This window comes from Copidosoma floridanum, unplaced genomic scaffold, assembly GCF_036245765.1.
Source record: "Copidosoma floridanum isolate Cflo_tuat_1 unplaced genomic scaffold, Cflo_Japanese_pri ptg000007l, whole genome shotgun sequence".
NCBI lineage: Eukaryota > Metazoa > Arthropoda > Insecta > Hymenoptera > Encyrtidae > Copidosoma > Copidosoma floridanum.
The window spans coordinates 4,079,668-4,101,888 of record NW_028321884.1 but is presented as its reverse complement, the minus strand read 5'-3'; the positions used below and the strand labels follow the sequence as shown (position 1 = coordinate 4,101,888).

The 22,221-nt window shown below is 45.1% G+C and overlaps 1 protein-coding gene across 8 annotated transcripts in view; it reads left to right on the top strand.

Annotated features, from left to right (window-relative positions):
- Positions 1-22,221, top strand: part of Prosap (SH3 and multiple ankyrin repeat domains prosap) — a 170,643-nt gene that overhangs the window by 105,113 nt on the left and 43,309 nt on the right. For 4 of the 8 annotated variants that reach the window (XM_089589052.1, XM_089589049.1, XM_089589051.1 and 1 more), the window contains exons 2-3: positions 11,588-11,857; positions 17,826-17,843. In XM_089589052.1, coding sequence (XP_089445178.1) covers positions 11,633-11,857; positions 17,826-17,843 — 243 coding nt within the window. In that variant the 5' untranslated portion in view covers positions 11,588-11,632. Of the gene's footprint in view, positions 1-317; positions 847-11,587; positions 11,858-14,505; positions 14,509-17,825; positions 17,844-22,221 lie in introns of those variants that run through there. The other 4 variants (XM_089589053.1, XM_089589048.1, XM_089589050.1 and 1 more) reach the window with 3 other exon arrangements.

Sequence of the window (22,221 nt, the reverse complement as noted above, 5' to 3'; positions counted from 1 at the left end):
CTCGGCGTTACCCAGGTAACCTCCCCCCCTCCCTCTTCCTGCCAGTCCGGCGACACACGCACACGCGGGGTATACACACACACGGCGTGGTATAGCGGGAGTCGAGCAGGGCGCCATCTAACCGGCAGAGAACGGTCTCTTTGGGACGATGATGCACCCCGCGGAGGCCTCCGTTACACACACTCATTTGCGGACTGCACGGAGCGCACGTAGGTGTGCGGCGTGCAAGTGGTGGGTGATGTACGGTGGTGGAGGACGTTCTCTCTCCCGAGCGGCGGCGGCGCGCAAGGTGCCTGTGTGTCCGAGGCCCCGGCCGCCCGACTCCGCGCCAGTGTACTGTGGTGATGCGCGCGCGTCGCATCTCCCGCACCTAACTAACCCAAGTGCCGAGTGCGCGCGTGCCGAGCTTGTAATTGTTCTTTTTTAAATTCTTTGCTCGTTTGTTTTCGATAAAAAAAAAAAAAAAAAAAAAAAAAAAAAAATTCCCGTCACACGCGTACCAATCGAAAAGAGAAAACGGGGCGAGAGGGAGGGGAAAAAAAAAAGTTTGCCTCCTGCTGCCCCTCCCGCTGGAAGCTCGGGGGTGTGTATGCTGTACACATACATCTCCGGCCGACCAACCCTCTTCGGCTGTGCATGTAGTGCGACTCTACTCTACTACCGCGTACATCATTACGCGAGTGATGTTTAGTGCTCAAATTGTTGTTGCCAGTGTGTGATTGTTGCTGTTTGTTTGTTTGTGACGTCGGCAAAGAAAAAAAAAAGTGATTAGCTACCGTGCGGAGGCTGGCCTCCCTTTCCTCGAGCTGCCGGAGAGGAAGTGCGCGCGAGAGGATCACACACACGGTACGGCCAAGGTCTTCTTACGTCTCGCTTACCAACTTTGGCCCCTGGTTTTCGGGGAACTCGCACAGGGAGGGAGCTGTGCGTCGGGGTTTCTCGAGACTTGCGAAAAAAAAAAAAAAAAAAAAAGTTTATTGGTACGGTAATGGGGGATGGGATGGATGCTGCGCGTGCGTGTCTACTTCGTACGGGTTGGAAGTAGGTCGGTGGTATGTTTTTTTTTATAGCCCATCCTCAAAAGTAGGATCCAAAGGGGCTGTACATACACGTACAGGACGAACAATTTTTGCGTTTCAAAAGCAAGCAGATTTGAAATTCAGCGAGTCCGTTACGGTCTCGGGGTGGATCGATAGAGTGACGGATCCAAAAAAAGCTCGCCCCATCGATCCGACGTGGAGCATTAAATGAGCCCGGAGCCGCGGATTCGCGACAAACCTCCCGGTTTGACCTCTTCGCCATGGAAACGGGGTCAAACCGATACAATTTTGACGACCCTACGAGTAAACACGGTGTTTCTACACGCGATTACCGACTCGTCGCCCCTATTATACCTTCCTCTTTGTTTTTATTTTTTATTTTCCTTGAAGAGTACAATCCAACGTTACGCGCGTCCGCCCCCAAAGGGTGGGTATCTCAGGTGTGCGGGAGAGCCGCCCAACGACCCACCCTCCCTTCCCGGCTTTCCTCCTGACAACGAGACCGAGCCAACTACGTGCCGTTGTTTGAAAACAAGATTGCCGCAATTTTCCAACATTGATGCACCTAAATGATTCCTGTCTTGATTAATCATTTGAAAGAACGGGGGGTAGCCTCGTGAATCGTGACGAGAAAGTACACACTCGACAAAAATTGGGTATCGTTTCCCAACCGGGGGGGGGGGGGGGGGGAGCTCGCAAATCTCGGCATTAAAAGTGTCGTCGTGCACGCGGAAGAGACTCTCTCCCCTCGGGCGAAAATGTAACCCAGGGAGCCGTGTCGGGGCACGCGGGGCACCCTCCTGTATGCACGTTAGGGCGAACGAAGCTTCCCTCCCTAAGACGTTTCCCCATGTAGGTACATAGGTGGTGTACGTGTATGTCGTTGCAAAAACGAGCAAGTGTGCATAGTGGGGCCGGAGTTTGTGCAGGTAACTAAATTTCCCGTCGATAAATTCCAACGGAGGGAGGGGTGGGGGAGAGATTGCGTTTAAGGGGGATATAACCTAGCGTGGGCGCTCTCTTTTAGGGTTGACTCCCCCCCGCGACGACCGAGCCCTGAAAGAAGCCGAAGGGGATCGGTGTAAGCGTTACTTTCGCGCGTTACAATTTCTTTCCTCCGTTGCTGGTGCTGTCGTCCCCTATACGCTGTACAGGAGCAGCCCCGCGCCTACTTATCTTTTTTTTTCTCTCCATTTGGAACTTTTACTCGAAGCTTTTCTGTTTCTCGGAGCTTCCGCTGTGTACGGATATATTGTACGCGAAGTCGGGGTTGCAGGGCGCCGCGCATGCGTTCCGACTCTCTTGGCTTGCCCTCGCAACCCCCACATACGCGCACCCTCTCTCCCTTTCGTTCTTCAATGGATCGTGTGGTGAATTGATCGAGGCCTACTGCTGGTTTTGCATGCCCGGCATGATGACGCACGAAAATTACACCAATAGTATTGTGTTACACGTATATGTCCTGAAAATATTTTTTTTTTGTTTATCTGTAGAGTCGCGTCGTTTGAAGAACTCACGGGACAGTGTATTAAGTAAACATAAAAAAAAAAGGTTAATTCAAAGTATCCTTGTACAAAGAACAACATCGTCGTAATTGCACCTGTTTTTACGCGCAAAATCATGTAACGATGCACGACCAACAGTCATTTTCCAATTACTCATCCGACACCCCCCCCCCCTCGCCGCTGAAACTGCTAATGCGGAGTGTGTTATTGCGCGCGTGTATACGTACATGGATTGAAGTACTCGTATAGCTCATTGCTTTATTCGTACACAAGAGATGTTTGCATCATCCTTTCGCACGAATGAAATCCCCATTTATACAAAATTCACAACTCTGTTATTAGTATTGCGTTGGATTGGAAAATTAAGTCCCCCTAAAATTGAAAATCCGTCGTCGTCGCCTTCCATTTCCATCGCTTGGTATCTAAGAGAGAGAATTGAAACACATTTTATTCATGCTAAGGATAAAATATCCGAATGGCGAAAGCGTATAAATTGTACAATAAAGAGAGAGAGAGAGAGACACAGTGGAGGTAAACTCACGTGAAAAGAAAAGGAGAGCAGACACCCTTAGCCATATAGATCGAGAGCTCGTCTTTTGATTGAAACGCGATGCTCCTTTTTTTTTACTGTTATCGCAACAATGTATCACACTTGGTAAGTTTCCGCGCAAAATGAGGTTTTCCCGGTATTTTTGCGCACTGATGCAATGTACATTTTTTTTGCAAATAAACCAGTGCGTCGCATGAGGTCACCCTCGCAAACGGCAAATACGCAACGCTCATCGATGATTCTCGAGTTGTGTATTGTGTCAATCGACACCGAGTTGTACAGTGCATCGCACGGTTTCCCGAAACCCCCGGCAACAATGCCAAGTGGACGCACCGACGCCTCGCGGCATGAAAACACGCGCGATTCGTACAAACACGCGGTATAAGTACCTAATCTAAAATATACACACGCACAAGTGACTACTATTGTCGATACTATTGTGGTATAGCGCAGCCTTTTTCTCTCTCTCTCTCTCTCTCTCTCTCCACGGCGACAACAAAAGGGAGAGCCTCCACTCGACTCATACAGCTCATTACAATTTACGCGTATATTTATCTTCCAAACGCACTAGCACACAATGAGAAAGCCTACACTATACGCCTCCTTTCCGCGGAAATCTTTTTACCAGCGCACACACACACACACACGCCTCCCAATGTCCTTTTGTCTTTTGGCGGCAAATCAGAGCCGACTGCGCGCACTTCTGTGCATAGGTACACATATATACACGAGCAAGGAAGCATTAGCCGAGTGGCTCGGGGGTTGCGACGCGCAAGCGATTCGTTAGAGAGTCCCTACGAGGGTGTGTGTATACACACCAACTTCTACTCCACGCGTTACTTTCCTTCGTCCTTTTATCGCGTAGGTATATGTATTATATACACCGATCGAGGGACACGGGGTGAACGAACCCCCTGCTCTTCTCTCTCGCGTAATCGCGTACACGCACTGGTAATGTAAAAATTACATTAAACGCCGAACCCCACCCTGCCTCTCCCGATCATTCCGAAGCGATGACCTTGTTTTTATTTATCTGGGCGCGTACCAACACTCCCTCGGATCGATACCCTTATACAGATGATTTGCACTTTTTGCTCCCCCCGTAGATGTCAGGGTGGGGCGTATACGTTCGGAAAAATTGTACACTCAAGTTGGGCGTATTTTCTAAAACTTTTCCGTCCATGAAACAAATCCCGTATAGTTTGCTCGCGAGTGGAAACGTGTCGGCGGATATGTGGCGGGTAAATTTCCCTTTGGGGGGGGTAAAGCTCGGCTGAGCTTGCGATACGTCAAGCAGCTGGGGGAGACGGATGTGCGTGGTGTGTATATATACAAACTCGGCCTCGATGCCGGAGGGGAAGGGGGGGATGAATCCGGGAGTCGCGGAGCGTGAAACCACCGGCGGAGAACCGCGAAATAAAAATCCCCGTAATAGTCATATTTCTCTTGCTCGGGCTCGAGAAATCTAGGCAAGAGTGGATGGATTTTCTCTTCTCTCTTTGGTGATCCTCCCTGCCATCCCGTCTCTCATCTCCTCGGGAATGCGGAGGATCACGCCATCCGATACTTCATTAGATATTTATTCTCCAAAGGCACCTCTGCTCGTCAAAATCGATTAATCAACACTTTGCCACTCGCAAGCACCAATTCTTGTGCACGCGTGTACAAACGCTCACTCCTTTTCCGCGCGATGCTCTCGTGTGCACACTACAAATGGATACACGCGCGCGCCCATTTTTCCTTCTATTTCTCAGGCCTCTCGTTCTCCTTCCTTCATTTCCTTCTACGTTTGTATGTATACAGAGGCGAGTTCTTCCTTCCCTGCGAGTAAGTACCTTATATATATACAGCTCCCGAGAGCATTGCCACGCACTTTCCCCCGCCGCGACGCGCCGAGGAGATTACATTGCGACGTATACATCTGCGTGCATGCTCGGGCGTTCGTGTCCATCGCCGGAGATACTTACGCTGCTGCCACCGATGATTGTAGCTATTCGAGTTATTGATAGGTAAGGGTATACGTATATGAGGGAAGCGAGTGACGGGCTCATCGAACGGGGAAGTGAGTGCGAAGGTATTTTACGTTGCACACACGTTGTCTTTTAATGCATAACACACAGACAATACAGAGTAAAACGGTACTTGCAATCTTTTTTTTTTTTTTTTTTTTTTTTTTCTCCGTGAAGAAAAATCGGGTCGACGACAAAAATACACAAACCCATCTTCCTCGGGTTGCATAACAGCCGAGGGAATCAACTCGAGTGGAGAAGGAGAGGAAGAAGGAAAGAGCACACCATCACCGCCACTGTATACTTTCACTAACATGTATATATACACGTACACTTACAGGTAACTGTCGTTGGCGCCTTAAAAGCCTTTCGCAGTCGGCGATTTGTAAATACCTACTTACCGCAAATAATCTACTAGCGTAGGTATATAGGTACTGGCCGTAGCGTTTGTAGTTGTCCGTGTTTTTCTTTTTCATTCCGATGTCCCCCCCCTGGAACTCTCTCGTCTCGATGCACGAGATTCATGTTTCGAGAGCTCACGGGTCGGGTTGAAGAGATCCTTTCCAAATCAACGCTGACTAAGTAGGTACACAGGTATACACGAGGGAAACTCCATCGTCGGTGGAGACGTGAGATACATACGCAAAGTAGGCTCCGGGAATATAATGGGCCATCGTGGGGGACGCGTCCTCGTAGCTGGGGAATCACCTCTCGGCTTTGACAATCGGGACAAATGTACAATAGGGTATATAATATATATATATACACTTGTTTTACAACTCTCCGTGTCTATAAGGGTGCTGCTCGCGTTTTTGTTTCCCCGCACTTGTGGCCATGTATCTCTATTTTAATTGTTTTGGCGGATGATTGAGTTAGCATTTTTCTCCTCTCGATTATTACAAATTTTGGACGAGCATATATACGGTCACGAGGTATTTGTGTTTGAAAAGAGTCTCATCGCTTGAGAGAAAGAAAAAGAAATTGACAATGGAAAGAAGAAGAAGAAGAAGAAGCGCTCGTGTAGAGAAGAGAAAAAGCTGCCCCCGACGTCTTGTCCCTTGGTCTTCTTCTTCTTTCTCCTTTTGCCAAAGGATTATATATATACAAGAAGCCGTCCTCCTCTCTCCGCTCCTTCTTTTTCCCTCGTCTCCTCCTCGACCACGTACATACATATTATATACTCTCCCCCGTCTCTTTATTTACATTCATCTCTTCCTCCTAGCTCGAAAATATCATTTTTTTTTTTTTTTTTTCCCCAATCTCTCTAGCAAAGTAAAGCTAAGGCTTGTTCTTACGAAGCGAAAAACGTGGCAATGGATGTGCGACTATACCACGGTAATATATATACTACACCTTGGGGAACTTTTCGAGCTGTATATGACTCATTGCGAATTCCACAACCTCCGAATGTCTCGGGAGCGCTTACTTTGCACATACACACACATAACTTACCCTGTGTACCGAGGATTATTGTCTCGTTCCCAGAAACATTGCTCGAATCAATCAACCACATCACTCGGAACGAATTTTTAATTATTAGCAGCTTTACCTGTACGTGTGTATATATATATATATAGGCACATGATAATATATTGTATACACATGAATTCGATCGCGATAAACCAACCAAGTGTACACACATGCACGTAATACATATACAATATCTATGAGCACAGAAGGAGAAATCGCATTACAGTCATATTATAATAGCAATACGGTGGTGGTCCGGGGGGGGGGGGCTAGCACGCGATAGATCAACAGCGAATAATAGCTCATGCAGGGAATTATTATCAGTTTGAATAATACAAATGGGCTTAATTATAAATTACACGGCCCCGGCATAACATATAATATACACGTGTATACTGCGGGGCGCAATTTGAATCTCCGTCCGAATCAATCATCGCTCGCGTTTTACAATAAAAACTCCCATTAAAATACCACCCTCAACCCTCGCTCTCTATCTTCGTGTCAATTACTCTTTCTCCCTTCCTATTATAATACCACGTGTACTCTTGGATATGCGCAATATCGACTCGACCTCCGGAAAAATTATCCAATGTGTGTGTATCGTCATTGCTTGCACCTATGTACAAGTTTTCCTTAAGAGGAATCCATCGAAAGTCACAACCTTCCGTGGTGATGTACGTAATCACGGAGAAAACGTCCGATTCGCTCTGTATAATCCGTACGATTATCGTCCCTTTTTTACTAGGTATCACTGTTGCACATATTGTAATATGATGCAGGTACATTGTGTGCAATGTATCTCGCGCGTGTGTGTATCTGTACGTATAAGCCTCCACTGGTTTCATTAATCAACGTGATGCAAGAGAGTTGGAAGTCGAGAGGAAGAGTCGGTCGATATGCACACATACTGCAATCCAAGTGCCGCTGGATCCTCCTGTGCCCACGATGTCCTAATGGAGGAAGTGCCACGACTCTATATATACACGCGCTCGCGGCTATTACCGAGATGATTATTACGGTGTCGGGCGTACAGGGGAATCTCTCGAATGGATGTACGATATACGTATATATGTGTATATTTGTACAACACGCGATATGTGCAATGTTAAGTAGGTACACGAGCAAACGTGAGATTTCACAGCTATTTTCAGGCTTTTTTGCGCTCCAGAAACAGTTCTGTGCGTAGCTGGTATGCCTCTGCGTTTACACTTATGTATATATATATATATATATATATATATATATATATTCCACGTGGTATCGATCGTAATGGTAATTTCACGGATGGAACTAATGCGCTCGTTCCTAAATGCGTACATGCATCGTATTATATAATATGTGGGGAGGTGCATATAGGAAGATGGACGCGTCGGTCCACACCTATACCTTGTATTCATCGACGCAGTCTGTATTTGTTTGTATTTACATAGCAATTAAAAAATTCACCTATTAGTCGTTCCGTACAATAATGGAATATTATTATGATTCGGTTTAAACGAGCAGCCATTGCTTCCAAATGTAACACATTCGCTCGATTACGCTCTCTTTCTCTCTCTCTCCTCCTGAAAAAGGACATCATCTTCGTATACGGATTCCCTCGTACAATAGGTATAGGTATTCGGTTGGTCAACAATATGGGAAAATAAAAATTACCGTGGGATACACTCCAAACGCGGTAAACATAGCTGGAATGTTTGATCGGGATCGTATATGTATATGCGGAGACTTGCTTACACGTTTGTTGTCTATATCCAAACACAAGCGTGTACGACGTCATTATCTTCTTTTCTTCGGTATATGTATATACTAATCGATCGTCGTTGTGGGTAGGGAAATACAAGGGCTGGGCTTTCGTTGTAGTATTCGCAACGGCACACTGTGTCCATAATAAACGACGTCAAGTTTGAAGTGAAGTACATCATAGCCTCGAGTGCGGTCGTTTCTACTTCTCACGTGACTATTGACACACACACACCTATACCTATACTTCAAGTTAACTTTGTGGAAAGCAAATTAGTGGACTGTACAGGTGTTTCCGCAAAATTACCATTGTACGTCCCGATGTCCGTCAAATATTCAATTTCAAGACTCTCTCGATCGCTACACATGATTTTTGACACCAAAAATTACACACCTGCCACCAAACGTGTATACCTGTATACTCTCTCGACGCGTAAAATATACACCAACAGGTTGGCGTCTTCATCCGTTCGTTCCTACGCGGCTGCACAAGTCACGAAAATCCTCGGGAATACATATGTATACCCACACCGTAAGAGTGACGTAACGCGCGCATATAACGTGTGTGGGACTCGCTCGTTCACAGGAACGGGATGTCTCCGGTTCCTCGATAACTCGTTACTATATATATATATATATATATATATATATATATATATATATATATATATATATATATATATATATATATATATATATATATATATATATATATATATATATATATATATATATATATATATATATATATATATATATATATATATAATACACCGCGTGAAAGAGAAAGAGAGAAATTTCAAGTGAAAGTGCATACACACGTGCACGTGCCACAGATACGTTCGGCGGCAGTGGCTCTGTCTCAAGAGACACCTGATTGATCGATTGGTAACTATGTCCATCAGCCGTTTGGGCTTGACTTAGTTTCCAGCGATGAAAGTAGACTTTCCTGGATGACTCGTGGGATGCTCTCTCGCAAAGTTTTTAGGTGCTTTCAACCATTACTCGAGTTTGGATGAATTACTCCTCTCTCGCCATGGAATATATTTATTGAAATTTTAATCGAAACAGCGACTAGTGGCTTAACTCTCTACGTACGTTACGTTGAATCATGTGCAACCGGTCCCACATGGTGCTGTGACGTATTTAATCGAAAGTTATCGTGCAAGTTTCAAAACCCACTGAAATTTGCATTTTTTAGGCTACCCGAGCGTCGACATGCAAATAATAACGATGATATCTCGCTCGGCGTCACTTTGGGCCGTTGACAAGGCAAAATTGGCATTCCTCTTTTAAATCACCACGAAAACCCCCACGCCCTCCGAATATATATATACCCGACGTGACGAACGACAGGAGCAACAACCGTGGCGAATTCATGATCGTCGGGGGGGCTCGGTAATAATTACCGATATCAAAGAGGAGGAATCACCGCGAGTGCCGGGCCGTTGAAAATCGGCGCTCGTAAAAGTCGGGTACCGAGAGCCGATAAAAATGTCCGATAATTTTGCGGTAATCGCGGGCCGTTTATTAAGCGCACGCGCTTGGACGAGGTTTAAAAATGAGCGACGGGAGATCGGTATCGGGAGCTTTTTAATGGCAGGGCCCGAACCCTCCGAAAATACCTGCGAGGATATGGTTGCAGGGGGAGAACGCAGAGGGAAGAGATATGAGGTAAGACGACGAGAGCCGGGTTTTTTGGTCGATGAACCCACCTCGAGGGCCTTTTATTCCTCCCGTCCGTGCGTGCCTGCTCTTCTCTTTTTTGGCTCCCTCGAACTAGTTCTTTCGACGTATACACGAGCATACCCATACTTTTCGGGATATGACGTGTAGGAACCAAGTGTATGTGCGCGTGGATGTGTTGAAATCGGTATTTTGAGGCTATTGCAACTTGTACAAAGAGAAACCATAAATTTCGCGGCTCGTCGATAAACTCGAATCTCAGATCCAATGTAAATTAATTCGAAAGGTCGTTCTGGCAAAAACCACGTAATCCTTGCGTGAATAGCCCAATCGAATAAATTAGCTCCGAAAAAAATCGCGAAACATCGGAGTTCCCCTACGTATAAAAAAAGAAAAAAAAAGATGGGCATCGTACAAAAGTGCAGCTCGATCCCTCGTCCAATTCGCTAAAACTCCTCACTCTTTAGTCATTGTTTTTCGCTTCTTGGAATAGTTCAATGCCGTTCGTATCCACCGCACTTTTTTTTCATCTGTTTTCGATTCAGCAAAATGTCAGACTCCACTCGGTAACGTGTTTAGAGGCAAATGCCACGTGACACCTGACGAGTACGAGCAAAAAAGACAAAAGCAACGACTCTTGCTCTTCTCGATAGTCTCGTGTATTTTTTTCATCCTCTTCTCCTTCGAGCTCACCGAAATTAATTCATTTCGCGGCGTCATTTATCAGGTCGGGATGTTTTCTCTCTCTCTCTCTTTTTCGCAAGTGTTTTAAAAGTGCAAATTCTGGAGGAAAGCAAGAATCTTTGGGCACAACAGTTTTTTCAAGCTGGCTTGACGTGCTCAAATACTCGATGATCGTGTACCTATATACAGTCAACGTTGTTAATCTGAAATTCTTCTATGAATGTTATTCACAAAACCAAATTTGTAGTCCCAGCCACACCGCGCTTTGGTCAAAAAGACGAGCCCGTGCATCCATACCAATAAATCCGCCCGCTTGCAAAAATGAAAAACAAGCCATAAAACCCGCCTCGGTCGCAGTAAAAACATTTACCGGCGATATTGTTCGGACGGATTTTTGCGATTTCAAGGTTCACCGGCAGGCAAAAGTTGCTGCGACCGCAAAACGTTGAAAGATAAAAAAAAAAAAAAAAAAAAAAAAAAAAAAGACACCCGCACACTCGAGCACTTAAGCCAGATTGATGGCGTCGGGTGTAACGAGTGTCGGGTCCTCCCCAACGCTCGCGTCGCACAAAAGCGTTTACGAGCCTTGAAAAGGAGCTTAATTTCCGCATCGGTTATTTTTTTCTTCCTCCCCCTCTTCCCCTCTAAAATCAACAAGCACATGCAGCGAGTCTCACGCGAATGGTATCGTTAAAATTAAGAAAGTACGTCCCATCGGCCGCGCTCGCGTGCGCCTTTGTTGTTTCGTCCCTTCCTAGCGTCCCTACGTACTTATGTATACTTATATCATTTTGCCACCAAGAGGCGTGTCTAAAACATATAAGCACTACACGTTAGACCCTTGACCTTGTAACGGTTGTTTCGTTGAGTGAATAATTGTATATTTTTCCGTGATTTCCGCAGATGTGATGCCGAGCTGAGCCGAGAGTAGGGTAGGTCCGCCGCGCGATGGAGGCGGTACCTAAGCAAGCCGTGGCGCCGAGCCCGGGCGTCCAGCTGCAGCAGTGCCAACAGCAGGAGGACGTGCAGTCGGACGGTGGCGGCCCCATCGAGGACGGCATCATTCTCGCTAGGGTCCACGTACCCGAGCTCTGCGTCAGCAAGTGTCTCCAGTTCCCCAAGGATCAGCTCGTCTGGGATGTCAAGCAGCAATGCCTCGCATCTCTACCCAAGGTTAGCCCACCACGTCCAACCACTCACCTCATCATTTATTTATATATATACTTTCTATGAAATTGTGTTTTACATCATCTTCACCTTTTGGTCTCATTACCATTCCATTTTAATCCTTTGGTTTTCGGTTTCGTTGAGTTGTCATGTGGGTATTTTAAGGAGTGAATCTGTGCCACGCCAAATGCGAGTATATTGTTGCTCGCACAACTGCTTCTTTTTTTTTTTTTCCAGACCATTCCCAGTTCCACGCCACGGCGTTTTTATCCCGGCGCGATGCGTATCTGGACCCGTTTTCTCGCCACGCGAGGCGTCCTCTTATCGTCCAGCCCTTCGGGACTCGCCGGGCGCTACATGCAGAGCATCCCGTATACCTGGTTATACAGCACGTGCGCGTGGGTCGCCAACCTCCTCCGGGTGGGCGTGATTTGTAGACTCGATTTTCTCGACGCGGGTATATGCCTACTGCAATAAAAAAAAAGAGGGGGTTTAGGGAAGCGATTACGTTCTCGACGAAGGTTTGATTTGTGGGTGATTTTGGCGAGACATTGTATACCCCCTCCGTGCGATGCGAATTAGAGATCGTTGGACCCTTTTTTTCCATACGCGCTCGTGGACACTGGACACCGGTTGCAAATAAAAACACCTACACCCGCGACTACTCGTATTTCGGATTTTTCTAACGATCGTATCTCCGTTTGATATATCGGATTGTCGCGCGCGTACGGATAAAGATCGGTAAATAGTTTTTTGATTCGGGGTCGGGGGACTTCATACTTTCCCCGACGACGTACACGACTTGGCTATAACGTTTCTTTGCACCAATTTTGCGCGTATAAGTTTCGGGAGCTCGACTCATCTTCGACTGCGCTATCTCGTGTATCTGCATTACAACGATTCGCCGAGGTACATACATGCCGATGTATACGGACGCAAATGTAACCTACCTATACTTCGAGTTGGGGCGGTGTGTTTTGGATATTATAGTGTAATTACACGTGCATAAGAGCTGCAGGTGATTCTTCTACGTCCACGTGGATAATTGCTCGAGTTGGAGCGGGTTAACGTTACGTGCAAATATGAAAAACAATCAATTGTCTCTGAGACGTTGTCTGGGGCTCAATCGAGCCGAGTACAGCTTCAAAAACTTGGCACTCGAAACAAATGCTCGGATAACAACGCAAAAAAGTCTAATAATCGCCGAAAAAAAAAAAAAAAATAAATAAAAAATAAGCGAGCCGTATGTAGGGTCGAAGAAATAGCGATCGTCTCGGAAAGCTTAACCCTGAAATTTTCCAGCCTCGAGTGGCAAAGAGTAATAAATTCTTATTGAAATCCGAAGAAAGAGAAAACGCGAGGCGATTATCGTAGATCAAAAGAGAGGGGGGGAAGCCAAACTCGGGGGGGGGGAAATCGGCGCTGGCGATCTCCGCGTAATCGGACGCGAAATTCTCCCGCCGACTGAATTATATCGCGTCCCCACGCGCCGTGGCGATAAACCTTCCTCTTTATCCCCCCCCCCTCCTCCTCCTCCCTACGTGTCCCTTACAACCTGTACGAGTGCGTGCGTGTGTACGGAGTTTGGATGTTCTTTTTTTTTCGTCCTTTGAGCGCAGGGTCGCGTCCTTGAACGAGCCGACGCTCTCGCGGCGCACTTGACTCTTAGGATTTTTCGAAATCCACGCGAGCCCCCTCTTTAGACTTTATTTGAACTATCTTGATACAGCCGTATATATTTTTCCCGATTTTACAAGGCCTGTATGCGAGCTTGAGATTTTCCTACCATCAAAACTTTGTATCCCCAAGCGTATGGGCGTCGACTCGTCGAGGACCACAAGGATTGTACATTGGCTTTTCCGAGCTCTTGCATCTTGCGTCTTTTTGAGCTTCGTTAAACTTTAATTTGAATTTTAAAATAGTTTTTTTTTCCTTTTTTTTTTCTTACTCCCAGACGAGACTCAAGGGGATTCGAGAATTTGCCGAGCAAGAGGTACAATCGCTCGCTTTTATTATGCAGACAAGTGCCGCGTTGGCTGGAAGAAAGAAATGTGATATGTGTTTGACAATTACTTTCACTGGTATTTGACAATTGAACAAGGTATATATACATACGCGCGGCGCTTGTCTCCCCAAATACAAAGTTATTCAAGTACTAGTCCGCACAACACTTTCACGAGGGTCTATCGTAGAAGAGTAACGCAGTAGTTGTATATATGCATATTATATACACTGCACATGTATGTGTGCGTATAATATATATATATATATCATGTGATTATAAGGATTATGATTAATAAGAGTTACACGTGTCATGTATTTAGTGGCAAACGAAAAGTGTCGTAAACTCTATATGATATATACTTGAACAGATGATGAATCAAGTATATATATGTGGTCAATGTGCGGCTTACTGCTTTGATATATCTTTCATGTACATTTTTTTTTTTTTTTTTTTTGTTTTCTTTACGTTTCTTTTCACATTTCCACTTCCACTTTTGTTATTATCTCTTTTCTGTTCACTACTATTTTTTGTAATCATGCATAGGAAATGAAAAAAAAAAAAAAAAAAAAAAAAACCAAGGTTTTCACGCGGATCGTCTCATCTCTCTTTTTTATGTCCAACACGCTTGCCTTCTTCCATGCGGACACAGGAGGTACAGCACGATAAGGAATAAAATAATACACCCTCTCAGTGTTTACAACGATCATAATAATGCCTCTTTATAATGAATGCCAGCTTATTGTCAATTCCGCTTCGAGCGAATATACACACATAATAATATTGTTCTCTCGTTTGATTGTTCATTAGAATGGAAATGAATCGCAGATAACTTTCACAGTCGTATTCGCTCGAAGCTACAACAGAACCACATGTACACGTTATTAATTTGGCACTGGAAAATTGCTTAGGGTATCCCGCAATTTTTCGGCTATTAATTTAATTTGCACACCCCCGCTATACGATGTACATACACAATATACCACGCGTAAGCTCAAACTGCTTCGGTATCCAGTACTCAACTCGATCCATTACACCCATTTGCTTTGGATACCGAAGCGGATTACTTTACGTAGCGAGAAAACTATCAAACAGGCTAAGCGCTTTTGCCTGCAAGATTTCACCTTTTTCACCCACACAGCGGACGAGTTCGATGATGGCAACGACAGCTCTCCCCACCTGTGATTCCGTACAGTCGAGCATGCACTCTATAAATATTTATTCGTCTTTGCACACAAACACCTCTGAGCGAGGAATGTCAATTAGTAGTTTCTTTATTTCCCGACGCTCCGGCAACTGCTCACTCAAGTCCAGCAACACCAGGGAAAATTCTTTTCGCGAATAATCGCACTTTGGCAGCTCTCGCCTGTACACGCGCGATCCCCGTTAGATGTAATTGTACAGGAAGTTCGGTCACTTTGAGTGGGGCCGTAAATATTTCGATTTTACGAGCTTGAAGCGCACACGCGAGGGTACAATAGCTCCGGGATGTAAATCACGGCGACGACGACTGTTTTTCTTGAGCGCCGTGGTACAATAAGGGGGAACGAGGTACCCTTGCCGATTTTTCAGGCACGGGGAACACACCGGGAGAGCAAAGAGCCCGTAAAACGCTTCGAGCTTTGATTATTACCCGAGATGCCGAAAAATTCAGAATTTTCTAGAAAACAAAGTACCATCGCCCAAAACACACGTTTGTAGTGGCACTGCGGGCTGGTGAATTTCTCGTGCCTATACCGGGCGTATCGAGTGCCACAGGGCCCTTGTCAACGCCGATTAAACTCGCGGAATATGCGTGCCCCGTTAAATCGTTGGCACGCGTGCGGGACAGCTTTGATTTTGCGCCCGCGTGTGTACGCATCGAGATTTCGTTTATCCGATTGCCCATAGGCCAATGGCACGCGCGTATACGTATACGTGGCTCTTTTTTTTTTTTTTTTTTTTCTTCGTTATCGTTTTTGTCGCGCTCCACACGGAGGCTGTATATTTCGTCCTCGCTTGGCTGTAAATTTCAACCGATCGGATGGACTCGGTATCGATATAAATACACTTACGCGTGCCGATTCGTTAAAACGCGATCGATTTATGCGCGCGCGCGTGCGTGACAATAAAAACAAAAAAACAAAATCAAAAATGCTGATACCGATACACTCTACAACATACATGTATGTATCTTTGATCTTAAAACTAGTTTTCGTAACAGTTGGGGCGTTTAGCGATAGTATCTGTGAATATGGTGTACGCGTAATGGAATCGGTTTCTCCCGCGATGCCAAATTCAACGATACTCTACAGTGAAAGTTCCTTTCTTGTAATGCGAGTTGATTTTAATTGCCTCTCATAGATCACAATCGAGATTAAATGGAGTCGTAAAATGCGATTCGATGCGCGGGTGCGTAATTCTTAACGGTAACTCGAGTTGGATTTATATATGGACGCTCGTGAGAGACGATGACATTCTTACCGTAACAAACACGTAAAAAAAAAAAAAAAAAAATAAACAATTCTCAAACGATGGTCTAAACTTACTTACGCCTATGTACCTACGCGTATAGAAAAAAAGGCACACACGGGGAAGAATATTCATAGCCGGCAATAGAATCGCGAGGATTCCGTGATGCCGACACGAGGATTTTTCGAGCCCCTACCTTGGCACGGACAGTGAACGATCGGGACAAAAGGAGCGTTACGAGCTCGCGCGCGAGATGCATACAATCGTACAACCGAGAAACAGAGGAGAGGGAAAGAAATCCTCTTTCAGAGCCGAAGAAGGCTTTATTACGCGAAAGGCCGATTTGTAAAGTGCCCGAGCCAAACTCGCCACCCATCGAACTCGCCCCCCCCCTCCTACACACGTACGATCACAACACTTACCCCCTTTGCCCACTTCTTTGCACGGCCTCTCCTCCGCGAGCTTCTCTCTCGGTGAATTATCCGCCCACATCGAGTGTTGCCGATCTCTGCGTTAGCGAGCATATGGGGTGCTTGAACAAACAAGTGCGAAAGGGTTGCCCGCGCGGTATTCGCGTAGTATATACTCGACCACGCTCGCCTCGAAATGCATAAAAGCTCCTTTGAATTATTTACGGGACGAGTCTCGTTTGGAGATCGGCCCGTCGACGCGCCTCCTCCTCGGCGTTCCGTGAATTTTAATCACTTCGAGGAGAAATTAAGGGTTATCGATCGCTCCAAGGCGAGAGGAATGCAAGTCAAACGGTGTTTCGTGGATTTTCGAGGAGGCGGCTACGGGATTTTCAATTATGCGTGTGGTAACTCGCCGCCGATCGCGATGCCGATACGAGGGACCGATAAACACAAAGTTTTGATGAATCTCGGTTCGCGCGCGGTTGTTTCAAAGTCGAACCTTTCTTCGGGAAATTCCATTCGGCTGCTCGATAAAACTTTTCTTTCAACGCGGGAACATAGTTTTTCCGCGACCCGCAGCAAATCCATCGACTCGCACATTGTGGGTGAAGATTCTTTTTCTATCGAACCCCTTTCGCACTTTGATTCATCAGTTATCCGTTAGATCTCCGGTACTGCAAGAATCTCGATGTTTTTTTTTTCCACAATTCGTGATTAATCGATAAAAAATGGTATACCATACAGTGTCGAAGATTCTTACAGTGCCTCGACTTGCAACCCTCTGTATGCCAAACCCCTCACCTCCCCCGCCCCCCTTCGTGTTGGTGAAATATATTATACTATATTCGTGTGTAATTTTTTCTGTTCATGTTTCTCTGAAACCGCGACGCAACTACTAAAAATAAACAAAAAAAAAACAAAAAAAAAAAACACCTCTCATCTCTGCTGTCCACGCGCCACTGCGATATCACAACCACGACAACCACCGGGGCATTGGCCACGACGTCGGCTACGAACGGCAACACAACGGCGATGGCGTCGTCGTGTCTCATCTCTCCTCTGTACAAACTGTGCGCGCGTGTGACCCCCTTTTACGGGCGCCTCGCAGGTGGCCACTTGGTACAGGGTACGTTTACTCTCTTCGCTAATAGCATGCAACCTAATAACCCCCACACCGAAAGTCGACCACTATACACACAGCTGCAGTTACATATATACATACATGTACTCGCAGCTTCCCCCGATCGAGTTGCTCTCCGTTGCTTGCCGCATCGTGTGTTTATTGCATCCATCTCTCTCTCCCCAACGTAGCTTTGCATGCACACGCTGCTCTCCGCGTCTATAGTTTTCGCAGGTTGTGCGGAGAGTCGGAAATTTCGGTCACCCATTACCGACCCTCTTTGCCGTCCCCTCGATGTGTTTTTTCTCCTCGCGTTTGGTGTGCCTTTGCGTTTCGAGGCACAGAGAGCCCCGTTGGGAATGCGCCATACGTTTTAAGTAGACCGAGACCCAAATGCTACACATTTTGTAACGATGCGGTCGAACACGTTACTTCCCCAACCGAGGTGAATTTTCGCGGTTCGTTTTTTCACGAGTGCGAGGAAAAATACCACAATTTTATTCATTCGTTTTCGAGTCAAATGTCATTTCACGCAATATTGTGCAAGCAGTTGACGACAACGCGTGTAAAATAAGAAAAAAACCATTACTTTGTTCGCGATTAAGAATAACAGTACGTGTCGCATGCTCGCTTCTTATCACTATAATATGATTTTCTAAGCTTTTCGCGTCTGAATGTCCATGCATGGTTTACTTGGTGCTTTCCGCTTCTGTAATATATGTGTTGTGATGCGCTCAAATACACGAATTGCATGTACATGTATGTACTATCTTGCCTTGTAAATTATAAAGTTGTTGTACTCATGTGTCATAAAGTGTATAAACATGTTTTACCTTCCAGGCTTACACTCGGGTTAATTTACTCCGCCTCACGAACATGGAGGGATAAAGACAAATGAAAAAAGTTGCAATATATCCACCCAAGAGTACACCCGACCCATTCTATGAAATGACAGGAGAAACAAAAAAAAGACCCACTATACGTATGTAATATCAAAGTCGAGGCTTGACTCTCGAAAAAACATAATTACAGGAAGGTGCGCTCACTAGCTGTTATGCAACCTTGTCTCTTCCGACGGCGACAAAGACGGTGTAAATGCTCATTAAAAGGCTGGTGTGTGTATTCACCGTGATACGGTATTTTTCAATAGCGAGGGCGGCTCTATAGTTTTTTTTTCTTTTTTTTTTTTTTTTTTTATAAAAGCCATCCATACTCTAAGAACGCGTTGAAAGTGACTATACAAGGGCATCGTCATCATCTCCCGCACATATGGGTGCACGTATAAGAAGAAGCGTTCACAAAAAGACGATGACTTTCAATTTTGCGTCAACGAAACGCGCACCCTTGCCTTTTACTTTGAGTTGGCTCTTCTTTTTGCCTGTCGAATCGTTTTTTTTTTTTTTTTGCTTCTACTGTAGGATAATCGTTAAGATTTGCTTGTCCATCTCGGTCCGACGACTCTATTCTTCGCTACACGAATTCCAAACGTGCCGTGATGTAACGCGCAAGTGAGCTCATAACTATACAAAGTTGATGCGAAAAAATGTATATAGTGTAGGTACCCATCATTTTTACGACAAAATGAACCTGCTGTACCAAAGAGCTCTGGCCTTGATGGTTATGCACCCCACGGGACGCGTAAAGCGCACCTGCTGCCAAAGGGTCGATTACTTCGATGCGCACACAAAGTGAGCCAGTCAGCGAATAAGTACATTATATTATGGGTGTGCAGATCAAGAAAAATAAAAGCACTGTATATATTTGTATGCCATACTACGAATATGTCACGCGATGGTTGCTTAGATTTCATCCCCAAGTGTCGCCGTCAATAGCAAACTCTCTTTGCTGCGACTCCCCTACGTTTGTGAACATGTTGATGAATAAATTCCCGGGCATGGATCGTCAATTTGTGTTTTTTTTATATATTAAAATTAATTAATGATAACCACCTGTTTACTTTCGATTTAATTACAAATTATTCATTCACTCGCAATCTTTTTAAGTTTAATAATAATTCGCTAATTACGATGAAAAGTTACTCTGTATAGTGCACGCGAAGAGTGAATTATTAATAAAATAAAAAAGTTTCTGGAGAAATGTATACATGATATTATAACGTAAATGTGTATTTTAATCTGATCTGAAAACTCGTTAAAGGGATCACCGACAGCTTTCGCACTTTTCCATCGCAAACTTAATTTTCACGCCCACATCACCACGAGTTATGGACGCGTAAATATTAGCTCTGCCCAGTCGTAGAATCATCGACTCGCGCAATGAAGAGTAACTCGCGTAGAAAAATGTGCGTACTTATCTCGAAAAGCTTTCTACCTGCCGTAAACGCATATGTTATTGTCGTCAAAAATTTCGCAACAGTAGGTATATAGCAGTCTGCACGCCCCTATATTTACATAAACAGATGTGCCAAAGTTGGAGTTTCTTTTTGCGCTTCCGGCTCTCAACATATGTTTCGGAAGCATACGGTGCAGGACAATAACATGATAATGAATCGTTTACGCAAATGAGCTGCACGAATGCGTGCGTGCGTGCTCGAGAATGGGTCATTGCGCGGCTGCGGGAAGGGTTTGCGTGACGCGTTTCACGTTTACTCGAGAAACACTGTTTTGCAACAAGTGGAAGCATTTTTTTTTTTTCTTTCTCATCCAAGGCCGCTTTTATATCGCATTCGAGCACGACAAGAGGGTTGTGTACGTATAGGATATTAGGTGCTCCGAAGTGGGAGGATTGTGACTACACCTATACTTACTTGTATGTACGGTCACTCGAATTAGGATTCGTTCATCCGTCCACAGCAAAACACTTTTTTTTTTCATCTCCACTCCGTCGAAATACCAGAGTCCATTACATTCACTTCTGCAATACGTATACGTTCCAAACGAGTCACGATCGGCCGACAAAAAAAAGATCGATAATTGGACGTTATTGTCAATCGAAGCTCTCAAATACGCGGACAAATCCTCGGGCACGATCCGAAAAAACGTCGTGAGTGTGTATCGCGAAAGTCAACCGACGATCGGTCCCCGGAAAGAGGTTGGTGTAGCTGCCGGCGAATTGGGTTATTGCAGGGACTTCATGCCCGACGTAATCGAACGAACGCACAATTTCAAACTTGTTTTGTTTCGACGAGAGCAAAAATGTATTCACGCGACTATCCGTACAGCTGTACAGTGATCGATGGGTACTTTGACGTCTACTCTCTCGCGGGTATATTTTTATGGACACACCTAAGATGCGAAATAACTGTCAAGCCGATTGGAATTCGAGTGACCTTATGATTTATTTTTGAAAGGGAATTCCGATATGATTCAATGAAGAGTTTAATTAATTTTGCTGTACAAAAAGTGTAAGATATTTTACGCAATAACAGACCAAGCTTTTGATTATCAGTTGAAATTAGCCAAACTCGCGTTACGTATACCCATACCGATTGTATTACAGAATACCGAAATATCAAAACTCTCTTACGTGGTAGAGATAAGGTATGATTTTTTTTTTCCGGCAATCCTATAGGACGCGACGTAGCACCTCCAATAACAAATACACGCGCAGCCGTGGAAAATCGGCACTGTACGCGTATCGTGCAATTTTTCACCGAACCATTTACGATCCGCACGCGCAACGTATATATATACATGTGATATCGACTCGCTGGCTCATTAGGCGCGAGATTCCCCCCCGCGATAAATTATTTGGCGCGTCCCCGGCGCTCATTGAACGAAATCGCGTAAGAAAACACAGTTGCTCGAGGGGCAATTTAACGCCGGAGTAAAGAAAAAGAAGAGGCGCGTATGAAATAAGTCACGTGTATTAACAAGCACTCCATAATGCGTTCTTTTGCCAAGGGGCAACAAAAAAAAGAGCAATCCTTTTTTTTTTTTCGATTCTCTTGCGTACGTATATAAGCTCGTCACTCCATAACGAGACTCAGCGTGTATACACGGTGACGAGGCAAATGACTCAATCGAGCGAGTATTGGGAGGCAGAGGAGTGCGTGGGTGTGGTTGCTACACTTGACAATAAGAGAGTAATTTGTCACGTAACGGGATTGAAATGGCTTTTTAGTTGAGAAATGATTTTAACTCGCAACAGACCACAGACTACATCAGGTTCATCAATCAATCGCATTAAATTAGATCGGACGCTCGGCTGTATCGTATATTCATATCGGCGAGTATACAATTACAGAAAACAATGTGGCAGCGCGTATGAAGTACCGCTCTTAAATCTAATTTCAAGCAACTCCAGAGGGAAGGTGTATTAATATCAATGGCAAACATTGAAATGCCTAAAGGAGCGAGAGCCCGGATGGGTGCTCGTGCACACGCTCGCCTTTTTTTTTCAATCTTCCATCATCCTAGCTCCC